Below are 24,974 nucleotides of genomic sequence, written 5' to 3'. Positions count from 1 at the left end.
GCAGCCAATCAATGATTCTCTCTCTTCATTGATGTTTCCATCTCTTTCTCCCTCTCCCTTCCTCTCTGAAATCAATAAAAATATATTAAAAATAAATAAAGATATCATAGAGAAAATGATAATAATAAATAAAATCCTGCCAGTGCCAGTCCTCTTGGGTCCTCCTACAAGCAGTATAAACATGTGGATGTGGTTAGTATGTAATTGGTAAATATTTAATACCAATAACCCAAACGTCCATCAATGGTTGAATGGATAAACAAAATGTGGTCTGTTGTACACAAATATTACTCAGCCATAAAAAGGAATGAAGTACTGATACAGGCTGCAACATGGATGAACCTTGAAAACATTATGCTAAACTGCAGGAGCCAGACACAAAAGGACACATCCCATCCTATATAATAAAGAGCTAATATGCTAATTAGACCAGACGGCCAAATGACCTTCTGGAACGACCTTCTGAAACGACCAGTGGGTGGGGCCATGAGGCCACTCTCAGGGCTTCGAGGGCCTAGGCAGCTGGGACTGCGAGGGCTGAGCCCCTTGCACGAATTTCGTGCATCGTGCCTCTAGTTTATATGAAATGTTCAGAAGAGGCAAATCCATAGGGACAGAAAGCAGACTGGTGGGGGCCAGGTTTGGGGAGTGTCTGCTAATAGGTACGGGGTTTCTTTTTGGGGTCGTAAAAAAGTTCTGGAACCAGATCATGGTGGCAGCTGCACAACACTGTGACTGTACTTAATGCCACTGAACTCACATCTTAAAATGGTTAAAATGGTAAATTTTGTGTTATGTGTGTTTTACGACAATTAAAAATACATATAGGTAATGTAAGACCAAAAACACAGTTACCACTCAAGAAATCAGTCTTTACTCTCATTAGCTTTCAAAATGCCTCTTTCTTGCTCATGTTCAAAACGTTTGTCCACTTGAGATCTTTTTAAACCCTTCATCGAGGAAACCACGATTAGTACCATTTCACAGACAGAAAAGAGATGCTCAGAGCTCGGCCTCATCGAGGGGCAGCTCCCACCAGGGTGGAGGCTGTTGTGTTGGACACGCCTCAGTCCCACTCAAGTCCCCCACGATGTGATCCTTGGATGGGTCCTTCCCAACTCTAACCCTCAGTGTTCCCATCTGAAAAAGGGGTTTGTTAACAGACCCATCTCACAGGTCGTGGTCAGGATTAAAAGGGAGACTTCACAAAAAGTGTGTCTTGTTCATTAAATAATATGGGCCAACAAGTTCAACCAGATCGAACGCCATCTTTTCTTGGGCAGTTTCTATGTGGTTGGCACTGGCTAGGTGGTGTCTTATGTTGTGTATTTCGCCAAATATGTGCTGACCACATCCACGCGTTCACACATAGGACTGCGCTCGTTCCTGTTGGTCTTGGTGGATCCCAAACCATAACCCGGTTTCTCGGCCCCGATTATTAGCATTTCTCAAAGTGAGGTTCCCAGGCCGCCGGCAGCAGAACCGCCCGGCTGGGGAGGCGCTTAACGAACACGCGGACACCTGGCCACTCCCTGACCCGCTGCTCTCGAATCTCCTAGACGAGGCTGGGCATTTGCATTTGCATTTTAACAATCTTTCCAGGTGACTTGTTACCCACATTTGCTTGAGAGCCAAGTTCCACACTTAAAAGGCCACCTGAGGACAAGGGGACCTCCTCCAGGGGAGGCCTGGCATCCTGAGAGAGCCCAGAGGCAAAGCAAACGAACCCAATTAGCCTCCGAAAGAGGAACCGAGGAGCGGCAACCAGCAACCAAAATTACCCTCCCGGGGTCCACTTCCCTCTCTCTCTCTGATGCAACCTCTAACACCTATGGCTGCTAATTGGGGTGACACCATCCAGGGCCTGTGGGAGGGCTCTCCGGAAGCCACTGGGCCTCCCGGGCCTGCGCTGCCACCCCCAGCTGCCCCCACCGACACCCACTCGCCTTTTCAACCGTCAGAGATTCCAGTCCATCCAGCCCACACCCCCTGCCACGTTCTCACCCAATCAGGGGCCGCCCTTTTAGAGGCGTCCTGAGGGTCCGGGGCTCACCCTGGCAGCTGGAGCTTGGCGGTGGCCCTCGCCAGGAGACTTCCCCAGGCTTCCCTCCTGCCCCCGGATTCTGGCACGTCATAAAGCGGCCGGGGTTCCTGTGTTTTATGAGCTCTGAATCAACAGGGCGCTGTTGGTTTAACCAGTTTGGGTGTTTACTTTCACTGGCAACAGTGGCGGACGGGGAGCAGAGCCGCCGCGGCCAGGCTCCCCGAGGGAGAGTGACACGGCGCGGGGTCCTCCGGGCTGGCCGGGGCGGCCTGACTGTCTGCAGTCCGCTCAGTCACAGGGGTGCGCGGCCAAGAATTACAATCTACACAACGACCTCAGGAGAGACGGGAGAGGCTGGTCGGGAAAACTCGTCTGTGCAGAGTGGGTGGGTTCTGCGAATCACGGCAAATAGTTACAGCCGCCGTCAACAGGCCTCAGCGCCCGGGCACCTCACATATACGTTTTGGTTTATGTTATAAAACACGCACGGGGGGCAGGGGCATCTTAGGGGGGTGGGTAAAGGCATGGATGCTGCCGTGTAACCGGCCAAGTTCAAAGCCCAGCTCGATGACATCTTAGCTTTGGGACCTTGGGCAAGTCACTTAATCTGTGCCTGGTTTTGTGTTTTTTGTTGGGTTTTTTTTTCCATCTATAAAATGGGGAAAGTCATGGTTCCACCTCAGAGGGCCGTTTGCAGATTAAATGAGCTAATACATAGGAAGCATGTGGCACCTTGTCAGGGCTCGGTGACTGTTATGTTTATTTTTATTGCTAGGCTTCAGAAGGTCACAAAGCATGAATTATTCCCATTTGGGAGCTGAGTTTCCCAGAGGAAAAGGGATATGTCTGAGGCTTCACAGCCAAGTCAGGCCGACGGGCGGGATCTGGACCCAGATGGTGGGATTCCACCACCTCAAGGAGCCCCTTTGTAGCAAAATGGACAAGGACCCAGTGGGAAAGCGGCCGGCCGGCCCAGCCAGGCGAGCAGGTCCTCCCGCCGTCTCCTGCTGGCTCAGCACTCAGCACTCCTGGCCAAGGCGCTCAGCTGCTGTAAACCTGTCTTGTCTCCTCATCAGGCCCCTGTCCTTGGCTGTGAGCCTGGCCCTGCTGAGCCTGGCCTGGCCCAGGACACGGTGCTGACTCAGGCCTTGCCTGGGAGGGGCCGTGAGCAGGGCCAGCAGACCAGCCCCCGAGGCCCTGAGGCCCCCGCCCTGGCCACTCCTGGGTCTTCCCTGTAAGTGGGAGGTTGGGACAGAGGAAGCCAATTCTGAGTGCGGGGTTCACCTCTGTGAGGGTGAACCGTGGGACTGGGGTGCGGGGTGCGTAAATGGGGTGCACAGTGCACAAGACCACCTGATAGCTCTGGACTGTGTGGGACCTCAGCTTCCTCATGGAAAGTGGAGCAGTAAGCCCTAGCCGGTTTGGCTCAGTGGATAGAGCATCAGCCTGCGGACCAAACAGTCCCAGGTTCAATTCCAGCCAAGGGCACATACCTTGGTTGCAGGCTCCTCCCCAGCCCGGGCCTTGGTCCGGGCTTATGCAGGAGGCAACCAATCAATGTGTTTCTCTCTCACATTGATGCTTCTCTCTGTCTTTCCCTCTCTATTCCACTCTCGCTAAAAAAATAGAAGAAAAAATAAAAGAAAGTGGAGCAGTAACATCTCCCGCCAGACTGGCCGGTCCTCTCCTCCAATCCACACAGCACAGGTCCCGAGCAGGAGCTATTACTTCTCTCTCCTGATCAGAGAATCGCTGTCCCGTTTCAACGTGCTAACAGGTAGCCCCTTCAGAATAGCCCCTCCAATCTCCACATAACAGCCCTTCCTGGGGGCCCCACGAATCCCCATCTGACTGGGAACCCGGAGCTCTCTGCCCCGTCCCTGGCCAGGTGAGTGACCGTAGCACATCGCCTAACCCAGTGGTCGGCAAACTGCGGCCCCTTGAGTGTGGCTCTTCCACAAAATACCACATGCGGGCGCGCACGTACAGTGCGATTGAAACTTCGTGGCCACACTCAAGGGACCAAAGAGCCACATGTGGCTCGCGAGCCGCAGTTTGCCGACCACTGGCCTACCCTTCTGAAGCTTCACCTGCTGGAATGTGAGCTCCAAGAAGGCAGCATTCTGTGCCCCAAACACGGGCGCAAATCGGTGCGCAATTAAAATTTCTGAATGAATGGGTGAGTCTTCTGAGACTATGGTGAGGATGAAACAAGTTAACATGAAACAGGGAAGCACACGCAAGGTCTTCCATAAAGCGTGGTTCTGCCCTCCCTGCCCCTGCACAGCTAGCTCAGGAAAGGGCCATAACCATATGGCCAGGTAACCATACGAATTGGCAGAAAAGCCACCCCAATCCTGGGCTCCTGGCCCCAAACCCAACTTCCCTGCAATCGCCTGCAGCCGACCCACTACACAGGCCAGATAACCATCTGGATTCCTTCTCAGCAGCAGGGCATGCTGCTAGCTGCCAGCACGATTGTTTTACCTGAAACAATCAGCGTTTGTTAAACTCCCACACCTGCCTCCTGCTGCCTGCCCTGGTCTCTCAACAGTGACAAAGTGGCAGCCAGAGATGTGTAAAGTCTGCTTTGCAAAGCTATGGGAGGGCTTCAAGCAGGAAAGTCTGAGACACACCACAAGAGAGGTTATTCTAGTGGGATGAGATAGGTACTGTTACTATTCCCATTTCATAGATGAGGAAACTGAGGCTCAGAGTGCTCAGTAACTTCCCCAGGACTAAACAGCCATTAAGTGGCAGAGGCAGGATTTGAACCCAAGCTCACACTACCAACCACCACCCTAAACAATGGACCTCGCCCCTACCTCACACCATATGCAAAAATTTATCTGAGCCGAATCATACCCCTAAACCTAAATGCCAGAATCAAAAAGCTTCTAGAAGAAAACAGAGAATACCTTTGCTACCTCAGAGAGGCAGAGATTTCTTGGGGGTACACAAAAAGCACTAATCCCAAAAGAAAAGAAAATGACATATCAGACTTCATCAAAATAAAATATTGATGCTCCTAATAAGACACAATTAAGAAAAGTAATAGTAATAGACAAGCCACAGACAGGGGGAAATGTTTATAATACATAAATCTGACAAAGGACTCTATCCAGAACACACACAAAAAAAACAAACCCCAAAACAGAAAATGGGCAAAAGCTCTCAACAGTCACCTTTCCAAAGAAGACATACAGGCAGCCAACAAGTGCACGGATTGGGCCTCAGAATCATTAGTCATTAGGGAAATTCAAATTATGCAAATTATGCCTTATGCACAAGGACATGCCATTTTACACTCACTAGAATGGCTGCAATTAAAAATACTATCAAAATCAAATATTAGTGAGGACGTGGAGCTCTCACACACTCTTGTACAGAGTGAAAATACAAACACTGAACATACACTTTCCTCAGAGAAATGAAACCATTTGTCCACAAAAGGCCTTGAACCAGCCTGTTCATAGCAGCCTTATCTGTCGTACTCAAACCCCAGAAACAACCCAAATGTCTATCAAGGGTGAGTAAACAATTGTTACATTCATATAATCCAGTACTGTTCACGCAGTCACAGCGACGGATCACAAAGGCATCGGGCTGAGCACAGACGGCCGCACACAGAGAGCGCACACTGCTTAATCCCATTATATGAAGTTCTAGAACAGGGAGAGCTACTGACCGGGGGTACCAGGGAACGTTCAGGGGTGGGGGACATGCCGTCTGGCTTTGAGTGGTGTTTACACGGGGGCATACATTTGTCCAAAACCACTGAACTGAAGCCTTACAACCTGTGCAATTTATTGTCCCTTCATTATCCCACAGCGAAACGTACTTATGTGGATAGCTTCAAAGACCAAGGGAGAAATCCATTTTCTAGTCCACGCCCCAGACCTGCCCCCAATTCCCGCAAAATGCGGAGAGTGGATTCACGTGCTGGGCGGGGCTTGGTGGGAAATGGCTTTGGGTGTTTTCTGAAAAGCGATGAACACAGAGACCCCTTTGCAGAGACCCTCGGGGAGGTTCTCACGGAAGGATCTGCACTATGGCCGTCTCTGTTACAGCTCATCCCTGCCTTTCTCTCCTGCCGGGCAGCCCGGAGATGCTTGTTTTCATGCTTTCATTTTTAATTTTTTTATTTTTTTATTTGACCAACATTCTAGAGACAGCTGCTATGTGCCAGGCCCTGGCTAACACTTTCCATCAATTGATTAACTGGGCCCTACCCTGTGAGACCAGAACAATCTTCCTCCTCAAGGGGCCATCCATCCAGGGACCTCAGATAAGAAGGAGTTAATCAATTGATGGAAGGAGGGGGGGGGCACAGAGGGGGGAGCAACAAGGTCAGTGGGCCTTAAACTTTGCCGCACCCCAGAATCCCCAGGGTCCCTCTGAAAGTCCCCATGCAGACCAACCAACTCAGGGGCTCTGCAGTAGAATTTGGGCATCACGTATATTTCTCAAAACTCCCCAGCTGATTCCAAGTTTGAGAACCAGTGTTCTGGGTGGAGGGGACAGAGTCATTGAAAGCCTGCAAGTCACAGAAGGATGCCAGTGGGTTGGGGAACTGAGGACCAGAGAGGAAAGTGAAGTCAAGAAATGTTGCAGAGGAGGTGTCGTGGGTGAAGAGCCCCCACCCGGAACCTCAGAATGTGATCTCTTGTGAAGAGGGTCTTTGAAGATGTGAATAAGGTGAGGATGGGCATGAAGCCATCCGGATTAAGGTGCGCCCTACATCCCATGAGAGTGTCCTTGGGAGAGACAGAAAAGGACACTGAGAAGGCCCTGTGAACAGAGGTGATCACGTGATGCGGCTACCAGCCAAGCAGCACCAGCAGCTGCCGGCCACCTTCGGGAGCTGGGAGCGAGGCCTGGCGCAGACTCTCCCTCAGAGCCGCCAGGAGGAACCCACCTGCCCACACCTTGATTTTGGGCTTCCCGCCTCCAGGTCTGTGACAGAATAAATTTTTGTTGTTTTAAGCCTCCCAGGTGGTGGCAATTGGTCATGTGAGCCCCGGGACACTCAGACAAGAGGGAAGCAAGGGCTCAGCCCCCACAGGGAACTTGGAGCTGGAGCTGAGGACACTGAGGAGCCCAGTGCGAGGAGGAGGACGGGCCCAGGGCTGTGATCTGTGGGTGGCTTGTTGCTGGGGAAGATGAGGGTGTGCCCCTCTGACCTCTCCCATGTTCTTGGAACTGTGGGAGGCACGGCTATCTGCCTGGAGTGGGAACGGGGGAAGGCGGTGTCCGGAGCTTAGAAGACTGGAGCAGGTTCAAAATACTCTTCTGAGAACAAGGGAGGAACTAAAAGTGTCTCCTTGACAACACGGAAGATGTGGAAACAGAAGACTAGACAGATGAGGCGCCCGTCCGTGCAAAGGTGAGGCTTGACCCCTGACACGCTGGCCTGTAGGTACATCTAAGGACTTGGCACATCTGCAAAGGGGTCCACCTTCCAGGCAGTGGCCTCCAGTAGTTTGTTCAAGATTTTTTTCTACCAGAATCTGAGAATTTACCCTCGATCCCTCCGATGTTACATAAAAGGCACCTCCAAAGTAAATAACTTAGCCTCGCAAATAGGTCCCAGCCCACGGAGTGTTCTTCTTACCCACGCGCCCTCCCCAAGGGCTACACACAAAGTCAATCAGTCAATAAATACTTCTTGCACACACACTGTGCCAATACATGTGATGGACTAACTGTCAATAAATATTTATGGAATACCTCCTGAAGGTTCACACGGTAAGTCAATTAGTCCATAAGAATTTATAAAACTACCAGGGATTGGTCTAGGATTTTAGAACAAAGAAGGAAATAAAAATATCAAAAAATTCTGGGTGGTGAGAGGGATAGTGGCCAATTGGTCGCTCAACTTGGCGTTGCACGATACAGTGCTGCCATAGCAACCAAAAGAAGAAGGTATGTCACAGATGAGGAAGCGGGAGACTCTGGATTTGCTCCCTATGAATAAAAATGAGTGAATCACTTTACCAAGAAAGTCTGTTTCCTTATCTCTCAACGCAAGGTCGTCGAATCAGCCAAATGCTTTCTTAAAAGAAAAGAAAAACAACCGACATTCACGGTGCAAACGACCTCACCATGCCCGGAAGATCTCGCGGGAGGTGCTTGTGGTTGGGTGATGATCGGGAAAGTCTCAGATCAGCAGGAGATAAGTTGACTGGAGGGACCCTGTGTGTGGCCCTCCCCGAGGCGTCCTGTTTCCCACCTTGCTACTAACCACAGCCCCATCCAGGTCAGTGAGTCACTTGCCAGAAAGGGGAGTCCTTATCTTCTCAAAACCCCCCAGATCACAGAGGAAGAGCCTGAGTTTCCTTCCCAAAACATCTTCGGATGTTCAAAAGCGGGGCTGGGGGGGGGGGCGGGCAGCCACCAACCATGACTAGCACTAGAGGACAGGGGTTGGGGCTGCTGGGTAAGAAGGGGAATTCCAATGTTTCTGAGATATGTTTTTCAACACTTGTCTTCCCTTGTGGCCTCCTGTTGGGTCTCTCTTCTAGCATCAAAGCACAGACTCACCACCACATTCAGCCCATTCCTCATCTTGACCTCCCCAGGCTGGAAGAAATCGGAGGGCTCTTTCATCTCTTTCCAAAGGCCAACCAAGACCGAAGGCTGGCTTCTCTCTCGCAGAGGGCCCAGCCTCTCTCCTTGCTGGCTTCTCCTCCTAAGGGCTAGTCTTCCTCAGCCCTTTCTGCATAAAATATTCATGCTTGCCCTTTATTCATTAGTGTCTGATTAAGACTACCTATGATTAATCAAAGCCCTGTGCCACAGGTTTTATCTGATCCATAAAGTATTTTGAATTTGTTGCTGCTTTTTAAAAATCAGGAGACTTCGGTTTATCTTAAAAAGTCGGACGACGTGGCCACACTGCGTCACAGTCCCACATGGACATTCTGGCCGGAGTCGAGTGACAGCAGTCTATTTAGATGGGAAGCGTCATTCTGGTCCCTGGTCCCCACCCCTCCCGGTTGTTGCCCACCCAACACACTTGACTCATTTCCATCACTTCCCTGGCTTCTGTATAAAACCGATTTTTTGACCCCCAGATATGGTAAAATGCCCAAGAAAAAGTCCTGAAATGTAACTGAATGTAGAACATGATTACAACAACATAAAAAATATTCTTAGAAGAGGCTAAAAAAAAATAATATAAACGGCCTTTGTTTCTGAAAAAATGGTTACTTTGTTTGTTCTTTATGCTTTTAAAGATGATTTCTGAACTCTCAACAACTGAACAAACAATAAGCTTTGTCCCATCTAATTGCAAAACCAACAACAAAACTGGCAGGAAGTGCCTAAGAATGAGCTCAAAGTGGCCGCCTCTTTCAAAGCCTGGTAGAAACGAGCCAGGGTTCTGCCCGGAGCCCTTCCACGTGGCAGAGCTCGGCCGCGGCACACTGGACTCTGACCGCCTCCTGCCTCTTTGCTTGGGCATCTTTACAGCCACCGGAATGTCAGCTCGTTGAGGACAGAGAAAACCTCTTGCTCATTTGCAGGACGCCAGCACCACATGGGACATCAAGTGGATTCTCAGTAAACGCACAGGGATGGTCTGAGGGTGATGGGGCAGCATGGCTCCTGGGTGCCAAAGCTCCCGTTCAATCACCGCTCTGCCACTTCGGGGTTGTGTTGTCCTACCCCCATCTCTCCCCCTCCTCTTCTGTGAAATGTGCACGGTGACACCAGCCATCACCAAGGACGGCTGTCAGTATTCAACAAGCTCAACAGGCAAGAGCCACTGTCATATCATCGTTATTCTTATTGAAAGAAAAACAGAGAAGAAAAAGAGGACACGGTGTATGGTGAACTCACTCCAACGCCTTCTAACCGTTTTGAAAACCAGAACATTTATACATCTCCAATCTTCTAAACAAAGCTGTGGGCGACTCATTAGACGTATTATTTTTTAATTTCCTGTGAGGCCGCAAACCCTCCACAAGTAAATCGAAGCAGAGAGAAGCCCTTAAATGTGCTCTGGCTCCGGCCCCTTGGGTCATCTGGGGCCCACTCTTGATCCTTGATCGAAGCAGAGAGAAGCCCTTAAATGTGCTCTGGCTCTGCCCCTTGGGTCATCTGGGGCCCACTCTTGGGTCCTGTGACCTTTGCCGGGTACCTGGCCCAGGGTGCCTTGCGGTGGGGCAGGGGTGGGGGAGGGGGTGTCACATACAGTCCACTCCAAAAACCGACCCTGCCCAGAGCCCCACTTACAGCACTCGATGGGGTTCGACGCGGTCTGCAGGGACACGATCCTCCCACTGGCCTCGGGAATGTGCACCCGGAACACCAGCCTCACCCGCGTGTTCTTCCTGCCGATGTCCGTCTCGCCTTTGCGCAGCTCAATGTCAGCGTTCCTCAGCTTCAGGATGCCCGCACAGTCGATGCTGCCCGAGGACGAAAACCCCATTTACAGCCAGCCATCTTAGCGAGCAGGAAAGATCACCCACAAAGCCACCTTCGCCAGGTAAGCCCAATAATCCCACAGCCAGACACGGGAAGGAACTGCAACACACTGATAAATATTTCAGCCAGGGATTTATACCGAGAGGGGAGTAAAACACTTATAAAGCAATTAGAGAAACTCCCCGGGGGAAATGACTTCTCTAGTGAGATTTTTCATGCCAACTTTTCGACTCTCAAAAGCATCTGAAAAACTCAAACACGCCACTGGCGAAACTGCTTCTGGACGATCCAATAGAGAACAGCGGTGTATCAACGTGAACACCTTGAATTTGATAAATGCGCTGTGGCCACGGAAGAATGCATTCTTGTTCTAAGGACACGGATGCGGAAGTGTTTAAAAAGTCAAAAGGCATGATTTCTGTAACTAACTTCAGGAAAAAATGGAGAGTGATCAAGCAAATACGAAAACGGTTAAAAACTGGCAAATCTGAGTGAACAGTATGCTGGAGAGAGTTCTTTGTTTCTTGCAGTTTTCCTGTACGTTTGAGATTTATTTCTAATAAAAAGATTTTTCAACTCCAATACATGGGTGCAATGGTTCCCAAATTTTAGCCACACGCAAATGACCTGGTGAGTTTTGACCTATCATGACTTAATAATTTTCTTTAGATCAAATAGAATTTTTAATGTCAATGAATTTAGTCTCATCCCAACCAACATAACCCAAAGATGCCTAAGTAATACACATGAAAAATATCTAGGTAACGCACTTTTAAAACAGAAACTTTAAAACAGTCATCTCTCTGGGTCCATCACAGACTGGGAACCACCATCCCCGGCTGCTCCATCAACTCCAGGGAGTCCCCTCTCCCAAACCCCCTGCCACTCAGCCCCACCGCCCTCAGCCCCAGCCCTTACGTCGCCCTCATGTTGTTTTTTGGCTCCAGCGGGATCTCCAGGACTTTGGTGTTGCCGACGATCTTCTCGTAGCTGGTGGTGGTGACGGTTTTTCCCGTGATCCGGTGCACCTGGTAGAAGGCGTGGGGCTTAAGGATCCGCTCGTCGGCCGTCCCGATGAAGATCTGAAGCCCCAGCGGCTTGTTTTCCATGTAGCCGTGCAGCTGGGGGAGAGAACACAGAATCAGGTTATGGCAGCTCCATTGATGTGCAGGGTGCGGAGGCTGGGGTCCAACCAACAAAAGGATCCAAGAAACTCCTGGGCCATAGAGAGAGCATAGGATCGCTGTCTCATCTTGAGGGATGGAGATCTGGAAGCAACCTTGAGTCCAGCCAGAGGGGACTGCGTCAATAAACTACACTTATTAAGAAACAGCCAAAAAGTATGCTTCGGTGGCGGTCAGGGGCTGGGAGCGGGAGTGTGGCATGGCAGTGAGGATAGAAATAATCAGAGGAGACACGCCTCTTGACAACGGTTGTCTGGGAAGAAGGAACTTTCACTTTTCAATGCCTGATTGCAATCAACAAGTTTGATTTTATAATAAATAAATAAAAAGAATGAGCAAGGCAAAAGTACCATCATCTAAGACCAAAGAAAATGAAAGACTGGAAGAAAATATGTACCACATAGGACAGACAAAGGACTAGGACACAGATTGTATCAAGAATGCCTATACCATGTACCTGGGTTGCGGGCACATCCCCAGTGGGAGATGTGCAGGAGGCAGCTGATAGATGTTTCTCTATCATCGATGTTTCTGACTCTCTATCTCTCTCCCTTCCTCTCTGTAAAAAATCAATAAAATATATTTAAAAAAAAAAAAAGAATGCCTACAGGTGAGTAAGTCAAGGACAAGATTCCCAGGTGTCCTATTGAACGCCAAGTCCTACCCCGAGTCTCTCCCTATCTCCTTCTGCTTCTCTTTGTCCCATCTAACAAAGGATACATTTCCTCAGTTCCTTTCGCTTAGAGCTGCAATTCTCAACCTGTGGGTCGCGACCCCTTTGGCGGTTGAACGACCCTTTCACAGGGGTCGCCTAAGACCATCCCACATATCAGATATTTACATTATGATTCATAACAGTAGCGACATTACAGTTATGAAGTAGCAACAAAAATAATTTTATGGTTGGGTCACAACATGAGGAACTGTATTTAAAGGGCCAGAAGGTTGAGAACCACTGGCTTAGAGGATTTTCCTCAATTCCTTTCCCCCACACCTTGACTACCACCTCTTTGAGGGCAGGAATGTCTGTTTTTGCAACTTGCCACAAAATCCCTAGCATCTAAAATAATGCTGGGCATATGGTGTACATCCTAGTGTATATTTGCTGAATCCTATCTAATAAAGAGGGAATATGCAAATTGACCATAACACAGTCACAAAGATGGCGGCGCCCAGACCCCTCAGCCCTGCCAGAGTCCCCCAGTCCTTTCAGCCCCGCTGGGGGGGAGAAGGGGGTGGCAGGCACACGGTGCAGCCGTATCCACCCTCAGCCCCCTAGTCGCCCAGGGCCGGCTCGAGGCGCAGGCAAGCCTCAGATGGAGGCTGCCCAGCAGCCCAGGGCCAGCCAAGGTTTGCACTGCCAGCAGTGGCAGCAGCAGAGGTGTGATGGGGCGTTGCCTTCCCCTGATTGCCGTGTCGCCTCCCACCCCTGAGGGCTCCCGGACTCTGAGAGGGGGCAGGCCGGCTGAGGGACCCCCCCTCCAGTGCATAAATTTTCCTGCACTAGGCCTCTAGTGAATTAATAAAACTATCCAACAGAAAAAATGAGCAAGAGATTTGAACAGGCAATTCATAGAAAAACAAATAGCATAGTAAAGATGTTTAATTTGACTTACAAATGGGAAAATGCAAATTAAACAACCATGAGATCCATTTTTCACCTGTTACGTTGACACACATGTAAATATTTGATCATATCAGGCATTTTGCAGCCTATGGAGACACAGGCACTGTCATGCAGCTGATAGGATATAAACTGGTATAACCATGTTAACGAGTATTAGAGTAACAACTGCTAAAATTAAAAATACATATTCCCTATGACTCAGTAATTTCATCTCTTAATATTTCTAGAAGAAATATTGTGCATGCAGGAGATAGGCACAAACATGTTTACTATAAAAATAAGGAACAATAAACAATTAGTCATATAATAGGCTTATGAGCAGTATGACACCACCAGGCTATGAAAGACTGCAGCAATTAAAAATATATATAAGGTCGCGATCTCTGGACGAATCCAGAAAGATCTAAGACATACTGTTGAAAGAGAAAAGCAATTTGTAGAAAAATATGGATAGTGTGATAAAACTTATTTTAAACATGCTGAATGTTTTCAATCCACCCGTTTATATACACGTACATGGAATAGGAAAAGATGTAGAAGGATGAACTCCAAACTGACCACACCGCGATCAGTTCTAAGGATGGAGGGGGAGACCAAGATTGAGAAGGTGGTCAGAGGAATTTAAAATTTATTCACAATGTTATAGGAAGAATGCATTTCTGGAAACCTGTGAAAATTAACATGAAGATGGGTTCCTGTCTTCCACTCCCGAGCTGAGAAACGCCAGGCATATCACTTAATCCTCTGTGCCTCTCTCTGCAAATTGAGGGGAACTATGACAAGTGACCACTCACTAAGATCCCGCCCTTCCATAACATGCTACAAAATTTCAGCAGGATCTCCAGTCAGCTGCCAAAAACAGAGGTCCAGTGGGTAATCACTCGCGGTCTAGCATTGTGCTGTCCAATACAAACCTTAAGCGAAATTAAAAGTTTGGTTTCTCAGCTGCACATGTCAATTGGTGTATAGCCACAAGTGGCCAGTGGCCACGGAATGGACAGCTCAGATGGAGAACATTTCCATCATCGAGAAAAGTTCTATCGGACAATGCCAGCCTAGAAAGATGGAATTCTCCCGTCCCCATCTAAAAACTATACAAAGACACGGGTTGGAAGTGGAGCAGAGCCAGATGGCAACCTTTTTCGAACTCTGCTAGGCCGACGCCCATGGCATTTACATATGTGTCTGATCCACACCCAAGAGGCACCGCAGGGCAAAGACTGAAACCCAGGGCAGAGCCTCTTATCTTTTCCCCCACACACATGGAAGAACAGGGCGCTGTTGTCAGTGACAAAAATCAAAGGAAGAAGGGCAGCGTTGAGAAGAGATTTTGCTTTTGCTTTGCATTTGGAGCCAAGAGAAATATATTTCCTCATCCTGCCTCCTGGATTTAGAAGGAAGTGGTAAACACAGCCTCACGTATGGAGAAGAAAGTAGGTAGACGGACTGTATGCCCTAAGGTTCCTTCCTCCTCCCATGACAGAAGAGCAGAAATTGCAGGCGGAGTGTATTCATGGTAAACACCCAGGGAACACCTGCAGATAAAATCTGTCACGTCCCCACGGCCCCACCTGAATCCAGCTACCTCTGTCCCCTCCCCTGCTGGCACACCTAGTCCAAGCCACCATTGCCTCTCCTTGGAGTGACCATCGCTACCCTCTAACTGGCCTCTTGCTGGTCTTTTACAGATGAGCCCAGTGATCTTTTAGAAGTGCAAATCGGACTAAGGTACTCTCCAGCTTACAACCCTCCAAAGACTTCCTGTGGCCTTAGAATAAAATTGAAACTTGGTGCCATGGTCTGTGAGGCTTCCAACAGCCCAGCCTCTGCCTTCTTCTCCCTCCATCCTGTTAGGTTCCTGCCAACACCAGCCATCCGTCTGTTCCCTGAGCACATCAAGCTCTTTCTGACCTCAGGGCCCTTTGCCCAGCCATCTTCTCTGCTTGGAATTCTCTCCCACCAATACATTTCGTTCTCAGATCTTCAGGTCTTTCCAGGATATTATTTATATACATCCAGCACCGGAGCCAGCTCTTTCAGCCTTGCAAGAAACAATTGTTCAATTTCTAGGAATTTTAAGAGCCAGTAGATATCACTTTGGTAGTTTGAAATCAGCCACGGTGGGAATATTTACACCACAAAAATGGGCAAGTGCTAAAAACTGGGCTCGTTTTTATATCCTCAAGAATTGGTCTTAAGCATTCACTAGCACACTGCTGGAATAGTTGCTTCATTACCACCTGAAATTTTCTCCTTAGTTGTTTATTTACTTAGTATCTCTCTCCCACCTGAGCATGAGGCCCATGGTAGTAGGAACCATGTTTATGTTGGCAGTGTGATCAATATCCATGTTGAATGAATGATCACCATAGCAACAATGCAGCAGCTAAGTGTGCACTTCCCTCAGGCCAGGCACTGCACTCAATGTTACACCAGGATCCCAACAACTCTAGGTAGGGCGGGCCCATTTTATAGTGGGGGAAACTGAGACTTGCAAAGGTCGGGCAACTTGTCCCAGCCAATACTGTTAGTAAAAGGGAGAGCCAGGATGTGAACGCCGGGCCATCAGGCACTAAGTCCCCCACCTTATCCCACACCCTCTCCACGTCCCCGAATCTGCTCTATGTCCCCGCTCTCTGATCTATGACTGCATGTCAGAAAGTGCAGATCGGGTCCTCATAGAAAACACAAGAAGTACTAAATGATAAGATCAAGAATGTTCTTCCTGCTGACAAGAGAGAGAGAGAGAGAGAGAGAGAGAGAGAGAGAGGGAGAGAGAGAGATGAAGGGAGGAAAAGAAACAGACGTCAGCAACCAAAACAAGTAAATAGGGCTGCAGCTTGAGGGAGAAACCCTCTCCTTGAAGAAGCACCTCTCTGGAAGGAACCCCATTCACTGCTGGTGGGGTGCCAACTGGGACAGCTGCCGTGGAAAACAGTCTGGAGGTTCTTCAAAAATGAAGAACAGACTTACCCTATGACCCAGCAATCCCTCTCTTGGGTATCTACCCGAAAACATGTATTTGTAAAGACATATGCACCCCTATGTTCATTGCAGCATTATTCACGGTGGCCAAGACATGGAAACCACCAAAGTGTCCGCGATACAGGACTGGATGAAGAAGATGTGGTACAAACTTACAATGAAATACTGCTCAGCCACAAGAAAAGATGAAATACTGCCATTTGCGAATATTATGCTAAGCGAAAGAAGTCAGGAAAAGCAAAGAACCACATAATTTCACTCATATGTGGGATACAAAACTGAAACTCATAGACACAGATAACAGTATGGTGGTTCCCAGAGGGAAAGGGGTGGGGGTGGGAGTAACTGGGGGCCTAAAATATGGCGATGGAAGATGGTTTGACTATGGGTGGTGAGCACACAATGCAATATGCAGATCTTGTATCACAGAAATATACACTTGAAACCTATATGATCCTATTAACCAATAAATTTAATAAAGATAGATAGATAGATGATAGATAGATAGATAGATAGATAGATAGATAGATAGGTGGCCTCCCTGGGCCCAGGAGCAGCCCCTGGTTGAGCTGGACTAGCTGATACAATGTGAGTGATGGAACCACCTCACCGTGGTGAGTACCCCTCTGGGGACACCGAGGCGTGTGGGATAGAAGAAGAACGTATGTGTATCTCCATCCTGGCTCTGCTTCTCAATCACTGTGGTCCTCGGAGCAGCGACCCCACCCCTCTGAGTTCCTATTTACCCTCATAAAACAGGGAAATCACTTCCCACACCCACAGGCCCTTTTGAAGCCTAAATAAGGCAACTTTTGAAGGTCCCCAAAGCATGACACCCAGTAGGTGCCCATGAACGAGGATTTTCCTGGTCATCAGAGGATGATGCAAATCAATACACGGAGGGGAGATTTTAGAGCTGAATGGGGCGGCAAAGAATGAACGTGAAAGTCCCGCAGAGTGAAAAACCCGAAACATTCTCCCGTGTGCAAAACCCAGGCACTGACCCCCGTCAGCACTGTGGGCGTCCCACACTGGCCTGGATGCTGGGCGAAGGCCGGGCCGGTGGAGAGGCCGCCGTCCTGCGTGAAGAGAACACTTCCCTCCGCTCTCCACCTCCCTGGCCCCAGAACGAACGTGCGAGAAGCTGCCCAGACTGACAGCTCAGTGTGCTCATTGTGGAAGGGCCTCCGGAGGTTTGCAAAAAGAGCACAGAGCTAATTACTTGTCTCTCCAAAGAACGGGGGATGTGGGTCTTACAAACACCACTTAATGTCTTGGGATGGCGTGACCTGCCCTCCAGGGCCCGAATGCCCTGCTGCCCCCGCCTGAGGGAGACCTTGGTGCCAGGGCCTCTCTCCAGGCTTCTCGAGGGAGCGGCCAGCAGGTCGCCCTCCAGCCGCAGCAGGCACTGCTGCAACCAGGAGCTCAAGAGCTCCACTTCCTGCGCCGCGGAGAAGAGAGGGAAAGTTCTCTGATTCTGGTAATTCCCCAGGCTGCTGACACGGTTCCAGGAAGTCATGTTTCTGGTGCAGATCATGAGGTGATTTAATCTGCACGGCAATGCTGGGGGGCGGGGGGAAAGGGGTGAGCCCTCTCCTGGGGGAGAGAGCTGAGGCTCCGCGGGGTGAAGTGCCTGGCTCCTGACCTACAGCTCGAAAGCCATCAGGGGACCAAGGGATGAGGGATGTTTCTTCCCCTGTGTCACAGCTGGCCCGGCTCAGAAAAAGGCCAGCTCTCCCGGGTCTGGGCTGCGGTCCACGCCCCAGCTCAGCGAGAGCATCCCGGAGGCGAACGTCTTAGGCCTCAGACCCGCAGTGTCACCCTGTCACAGAGAAAGCTCCTCAGACCCACCCCACCCCCAGCTTCAAGCTCTGCCCCCTCTTATCCTGAAGCACAGATAAAAGGGCATCAGCGTTTGTTGATTCTTCCTTTTCCTTTGTCTCGTTATAAAAGTTAACAAAGGTTCATTCATTACAGGGAAAATAGACAATATAAAAATGTGGAAATTAGAAAGAAGAGACTCCCTCAAAATGTACAGCATTTTGGTAGACGTCCTTCCAGATTTTCCTTCTGGGCATATGGAGAAACATATTTGGGATTCTATTTTACATACTGTTTCCACTTAACAATATAGTAGGACCATTTCCTCTTGCCATTAAGTCTTGTTTTATGAGACAATCTCAAAGGACAGCCTAGCAGTTCCCAGGGCTCAGACTAGCCGAAGGTGAGGGAGGTGCCCTTGGTGCACGCTTTAAGGAGGCACTGGCTCTCAGGGTCATGCGAATGCAAGGTGGGCACCTAAGAGTAAGTGCTGCCTTAAATTTTGCCACCTCCTCCCTGTCGTACTCCCCCATCCCCACTGTGCCTCACCCAGGTCCCAGTCTTGGCATTTCCATCCCATGGGCCACAGTTCACATTGACCCCTGCAGTTGGACATTGAGGTTATTTCAACCTTCTCATCACACCGCAACGAGAACTCTTGTACATGGTGCTTCCCTGAAGACAATTTCTCTATCAGCTCTGCTCAGAGCCTTTTAAACACTCTCAGATGGACGGGGCTGCCACCACATCCAAAAATGTGGGATTGATTTTCAAAATGGCAACGGGTCAAAGAAACTGTTTTGAATCTTACTAAAATCAAACTTGAACAATGTTAAGTAGCATTTTTTTTTGTTGAATTTGGAATATTAGGAAATTGGTATCATCCTCAAAGATCTCGCTCGGAAAGCAAAGGCCGTGGGCGTGTTTTACTGCCGCTCCCCTCTGCCACATGGCACGGGGGCAGAGGATCTGTGCAGACGCACATGGGCCCCAGATTCGGCCTGTATTTTTAGATACGAAAGTCACAGAACATACCTGCCACCCCAACCCCATGCCCATCCCTCACACACATGTGCATGTGCGCGTACACACACACACACACACACACACACACACAGGCACACCCATCTAATGAGCACATGTTAATTAACTGCATTAAAAATTCTAATTCCTGATACGTCCTGCTGCCTCATCCCCATACTGGATCCATCTCAGATTCCTGTCCATTCTATTGCCTAAGCCCACTCAAATCCACTCTCTCCTCCATCACTTCTTCCCATCATGAAAGTGGTAGAGTCCAAACTACCACCATTTCCTCCCGGAAGTTTCCCTGCATCCCCTCCAGTCCTTACCCACTATTGTCCACCCTGCACCTGAACGACCTTTTATAAACTTCGGTCGGCTGTCAATCAATCACACTCAGCACTCATTGGCTCCAACGCCCTGCATGATCTGGCTCCGCCCCACATCACACCCCCAGCCCCTTTCCACATTCTTCCCTGTGTATGGTTTTGCAGGAACAACCCCCTCCCTCCACCTCCTCTCTCGCCTTTGTCCTCGTTAATTCCTACTTATACTGAAGCAGCCATGGCTCAAATATAATTTTGCCAGAAAATCTTTCCTTGCTTCCCAGATGAGGCAGGGCCTCCCAGGAATATGTCTTCTTTGTTGTGTTTATCATAATTGCAAGATATAATTAGTTAACCAATTAGTTGTTGCATGTCTGCCTTTCCATTCTCTTAAAGTTCTAGGGATTTTCCAACTGCCCTTTACAGAAGAGGAAACTGAGGCTCAAACATGTGAGGTCGCCCACCAAGCAAGCCGCAGAGCAGGGGTCTGAGCCAGGTCTGAGCTGGAGGAACGCTTCCTTGCTCAGCTCTGGGACTGATGTAAACAAAAGACCGATCCTGGGTGCCACCCAGCGATCTTGCAGTTACCTTTTAAATTTACAAATGTGCACTCCCGTGGGTGTTGTAATTCCACTACAGTGAGTGGGTAATTTTATGGACACCCTGGCAGGTGTGTGAGAGAAACGAAGGACTAGGTTATTCAGTGTAGCACTCTTTTTGTTTGTTTGTTTATTTTAATCCTCACCTGAGGATATTTTTTCCACTGATTTTTAGAGTGGAAAGAGAGAAGGAAAGAAAGAGAGAAATGTCGATGGGAGAGAAACACATCAATTGATTGCTTCCTGCACACGCCCTGACCAGGGTCCTAGCTGGGGAGGAGCCTGCAACCGAGGTATGTGCCCTTGACCAGAATCGAACCTGGGACCCTTTGGTCTTCAGGCCAGACTCTCTATGCACTGAGCCAAACTGGCTAGGGCAGTGCAGCACTCTTTAAAATAGCAAAAGATTGGAAACAACCTAAAGGCCCATCCAAAGAGTACTGGTTACGTCTCTGATGGCACATAATGGAATATAAAGCTGTTATAAAAAGGAATGGATATGCCAGAGGCCAGTATGACATTTAATATGAATGGCACCCCCTGCAGTTGTGCAGTGAACAACCTGGGCAACCATATGGGGCACCCCAAGGAAGCCTTTTACACAATGACACAGCATAATCTCCACAACATAACGATGAGAACACATATATCTATTTGTGTTAAGGTGCGTGTGTGTGTGTGTGTGTGTGTGTGTGTGTGTGTGTCTAACCCAAAATAAAATCAGTAAGTAGAAATCAGGCCCTATTTAAACATGCCCACTGGATTTTGATCATTCTCAGGGAGGGGCTCATCGTTTGTAGTTCCCTGGACTACGACACAAAAATTACTTTCTGAATGTGTAGCATTAAAAAAATAAAGCCAAAACATTCCTTTGAGCTGACATCTCCGCCGAGTGAACCAGAAGTTGGGGGTTGAGAGTGGAGAGGGGAGAGTGAATCTTGGCATTTCTCTAAAGGCCACAAAAAAGAAAACTAAGACAACGAAGGTACGAATGCACGGGCAATGTCCCATCCCACTCGGAGCCACCCACAAGAACCCCAGGAGCGGAGTCCAAGGTGCAGGCCTTCCGTAAAGGAAAAGGCAGGCCGAGGGCCACAGGCTCCCTGTGAGTTCAGGGTATGGTGCTTACTCCAAGAGAGGAGCAAGCCATGTACCGCAGCCGGCCGAGTAGCAAGCCTTGGTGCCTCCGTGTTCAGAATCCATCCTGAATCGAACTGCTCTCCCCAGCCTTCTTACCACCAATACGGCCTGAGCGACCATCACCTCTTCCCTGACTGCGCGGTAGATGCCTCACTGGCCCATCGCCTGCCTGGTCTGGTACAGTAGCCTCCTTCCTGGTCTCCCCGCTCCCATCCTTGTCCACCTTACCCCTCCACAGTGTCCTCGGCACAGCAGCTAGAATGGTCTTTAAGAATGTCAGTTAGATCCTATTGCTCCCTCTGCTCGAAACCCCCCAACAGCATCTTACTCAGAGAGCCAATGTCCCATGTGATCTGGCCCCCTCTTCTCCACCTCCAGCCCACCCTCTCCCTCCTTCAGCTGCAGCCACTCTGGCCTGGTCCTCAACACACACCAGGCACGCTCCTGCCTCAGGGCCTCCATGCTTAGCGTTCCCTCTGCTTGGAATGTTCTTCCCCACATCCACATGGCTCATCCCTCTCTCCAGTCAAACCTCCCCTCAGATGACCCCTATCAGAGAGGCCGGCCCCAACTGTGACCCCAATGTGGCACTCCACACCCTTTCACTCTGTATCCGCCCACCCCGCTTTATGTCGTTGCATCAGCCATTCATCACCACATGACACTGCAGGTATGTTCATTCGATTTGTACCTGCCTCTCCCCCTAGAACAGCGGTTCTCAACCTGTGGGTCGCGACCCCTTTGGGGGTCGAACGACCCTTTCACAGGGGTCGCCTAAGACCATCGGAAAACACATATATAATTACATATTGTTTTTGTGATGAATCACTATGCTTTAATTATGTTCAATTTGTAACAATGAAATTAGGGGTCACCACAACATGAGGGACTGTATTAAAGGGTCATGGCATTAGGAAGGTTGAGAACACTGCACTAGAACATCAGCAGCGTGGCATTAGGAAGGTTGAGAACCACTGCACTAGAACATCAGCAGCTTATCTGTCTTGTTCACGGAGGCACCTAGAGCGCCGTGCAGACGCTCAACGTGTGGGCAACCCCGGGAGGGAGGAGAGCCAGCTGCGGGGTTGAGTGGCTGTCATTCCACCCTCCCCTCCCTGCCCCGTCACCAAGAGCGGTCACGCTGCCCACACTGGCTTCTCTCCAGCTCCAGCCATTCTCTTCCTGACCCACCGCGAGCACTGTGCCGTGCCGGACAACTGGTGCCTGGATTGCCCTATTCCAGAGGGGACAGCCTCTGCAGGGAGTGATAACAAAGGAGCCCCCACGTCTGCTCTCTGATCCAAGCTGCGGTCCCGCTGGCCGGACCTGTCCTCGCCCGGCAGGAGCCCTCTGTGACCAGCAATTAACAGATGCTCCCCCGAGATAGGGCCATGTTTTCAAATCGCATGGTGAGCCATGAAAAGAGAAGTAGACTTTTTACACAGGCTGGAAAACAAAACCGGCCGGCCCCTCTCGGCATTCTAAATTAAGAATCAAGTCATTCTATATTTCTCACATCACTGGAAATTAAAACCAGGCATATCTACCGCACAGCAAGCACGCTCACTGAAGAGACGCTCGATGGCCTGAAACACGCTAAATTTGTTTCCAATTACCATGTCCACATTTGAAACCCCGAGGAAGCCAGGGAGAGCGGTGTGGGGAGATCAGAGGCGAGGCCCATTAGCCTAATAGGATTCAGGACCGAAGGCTGCACCCCAGACCCCGCTCCCCACAGCTCCCCCGAGGGGTCCTTGAACAAAGAAACTGGATCATTGGGCCACCCCCTCCTCCAGTCAGGGGCCCGAGACACCAACTTTCCCTTCTCTGCTCCCACACACCCCTCTCCACTCTCAACCCCCAGCTTCTGGTCCACGCGGCAGAAATGTCAGCTCAGCTACGGCTCCCACCAGCATCCCCCTCCTGACCAACTATCTCTGCAGGCCCAGGGGCGACTGAGTCATCGGAGATGCGTCTGGGAGTCCTGGACGGGAGCATGCACGCCTTCTCCGAGTTGACCTTTGGAAGGAGTTGTGTGCTTTGGTTTTTTTTTAAGAAGCCAAACAAGCGCTCTTTGCATTCCTCTGCACCCCTCCCTGAGTAGGGTCAGTGTCCTAAGACCTGCAGCCAGACCACCTGGGGCTACAGCCTGGCACAGGCACTGACTCTGCCCTGATAGGGAAGCTCATTTACCTCTCCGGGCCTCAGGTTCTTCATCATGACGCTGCACACTCACCGGGCTCTTGGGAGGATCCAGTGAGTTATGCATAAAGCATGTAGCTAGCATCCACTAAATAACTTTTATTACTATTCATCCACCTACGGCTGGGTGACTTCTGACAATTAAATACCTCTTCTCTAGTTGGAGTTCTCAGAAGAAAATCTTGAGGTCGTCTCTCCGCTCTAAAATGTACGGATCCTCGGGTACATTTGGAATCAAATCCAAACTCCTCATTACGGCCTGTAGAACCCTGCCTGATCTGGCCCTTGCCCAGGTCACCAGCTTCATCTTCCCCACCCCGGTCCAGCCACACGGGCCCCCTTGCTGCTCCTTAACCAGGCCAAGCTTGCTCCTACCTCAGGGCCTTTGCACTTGCTGTTCCCTCAGCCTAAAGCAGGTCTTCCCAGGGCTGGTTCCTCCTGATTCTTCAGGTGTCAACCTACATTCAGGGCCTTCCCTGAGCAGCCTGGCTACAGGAGAGCCTGCCCCACACCTTCCTGTAGAATCCCGTCCTGACAGTGCTAAGTGTGGTCTTTGGTGTTTGCTTACTGGTATTGTCCGTTTCCCCCACTAGAATGGAAGCTTGCTCAGCACTGTGCCCCAGCACCTTGAACAGTACCTGGCATATAGTAGATGTTCAATAAATATTTTCTGAATAAATAAATGAACAGATTCTCAGGTTCCTATGTGGCTCAACACATTGCTGAGTGAGTCATCCCCAGTGACCCTGAGCAAGAAGACTTATTCATGTCTGGGAGAGAATCCCCACGTTGGAGTCTGCCTAAGTTCACTACCGTTTGAGCCAGTCTGCAGGAATGTGTCTCACCATGAAAGAGACATGTTATACCAGGCCAATTCCCCTGGAAGTCAATGAGGAGACCATCTCGGGTGGAAAAATAAAATGTGCAATCTCTTCTCCAGGCAGCATTTGGGATCGACACAGGGAGAGACTGTCAAAAGCGCAGCGACTTGGCAGCCTGTGGAGATGGGTGAGGGAAGAGCGAGGCATGGCCACGCCCCCTGCCACCTGCATTCACCCAAAGACCAGACGACAAGAGGCAGCATGTCTCAAAAACATTTCCCCAGGAGTCTGTCACCCAGGGCGCCGCCCTGATACTGAGGAACAAAGTGTCTGCTGTCTGCGGGATCCTGGGCTCCAGGAGAAGCCAGGAAAGGGAAGATAATCGATTGCCCTGGAGGGGGCAATGGAGGGCTGGAGGCAGCTCATGCAAACTGTGTCCACCCATCCAACCCTGACCAGTGGTACCCAACAGGGCCGTGTGAACACCCGAGGATGCTGGGAAGAGAATGCTGGGCCGAGAGTCCTGCAGCGCCAGCCTCGATGGCAGCCCCCTCAGAACACTTCGATAAAACAACCCCAAGAAACTGCCTTTCAGCTTCACAGAAAGGTCCCACTACAGTCAGGGATTCTGGGTGAGGCAAAAGCTACGGCCTTCCCCCTGCGCTGCGGCCAGAAGCTGAAAAAGAACCCCAAGATGGGTGGGGAAAGGCAGGTCTTATGACATGCAAGAGAGCTGGCTGAGCCCGCCAAGGCACTAACAAGTTGTGTTATC

The 24,974-nt window shown here is 49.9% G+C and overlaps 1 protein-coding gene across 1 annotated transcript in view; it reads right to left on the bottom strand.

Moving 5' to 3' along the window:
- The window catches only part of NFATC2 (nuclear factor of activated T-cells, cytoplasmic, calcineurin-dependent 2), a 156,450-nt gene that overhangs the window by 63,779 nt on the left and 67,697 nt on the right, over positions 1-24,974 (bottom strand). Inside the window, exons 5-6 of the mRNA XM_005866222.2 lie at positions 11,393-11,595; positions 10,283-10,455 (exon numbers count right to left, since the gene is read on the bottom strand). Coding sequence (XP_005866284.1) covers positions 10,283-10,455; positions 11,393-11,595 — 376 coding nt within the window. The remainder of the gene's footprint in view (positions 1-10,282; positions 10,456-11,392; positions 11,596-24,974) is intronic.

Source organism: Myotis brandtii, unplaced genomic scaffold, assembly GCF_000412655.1.
Source record: "Myotis brandtii unplaced genomic scaffold, ASM41265v1 scaffold225, whole genome shotgun sequence".
Lineage (NCBI taxonomy): Eukaryota > Metazoa > Chordata > Mammalia > Chiroptera > Vespertilionidae > Myotis > Myotis brandtii.
This window is presented reverse-complemented; position numbering and strand designations above follow the sequence as displayed.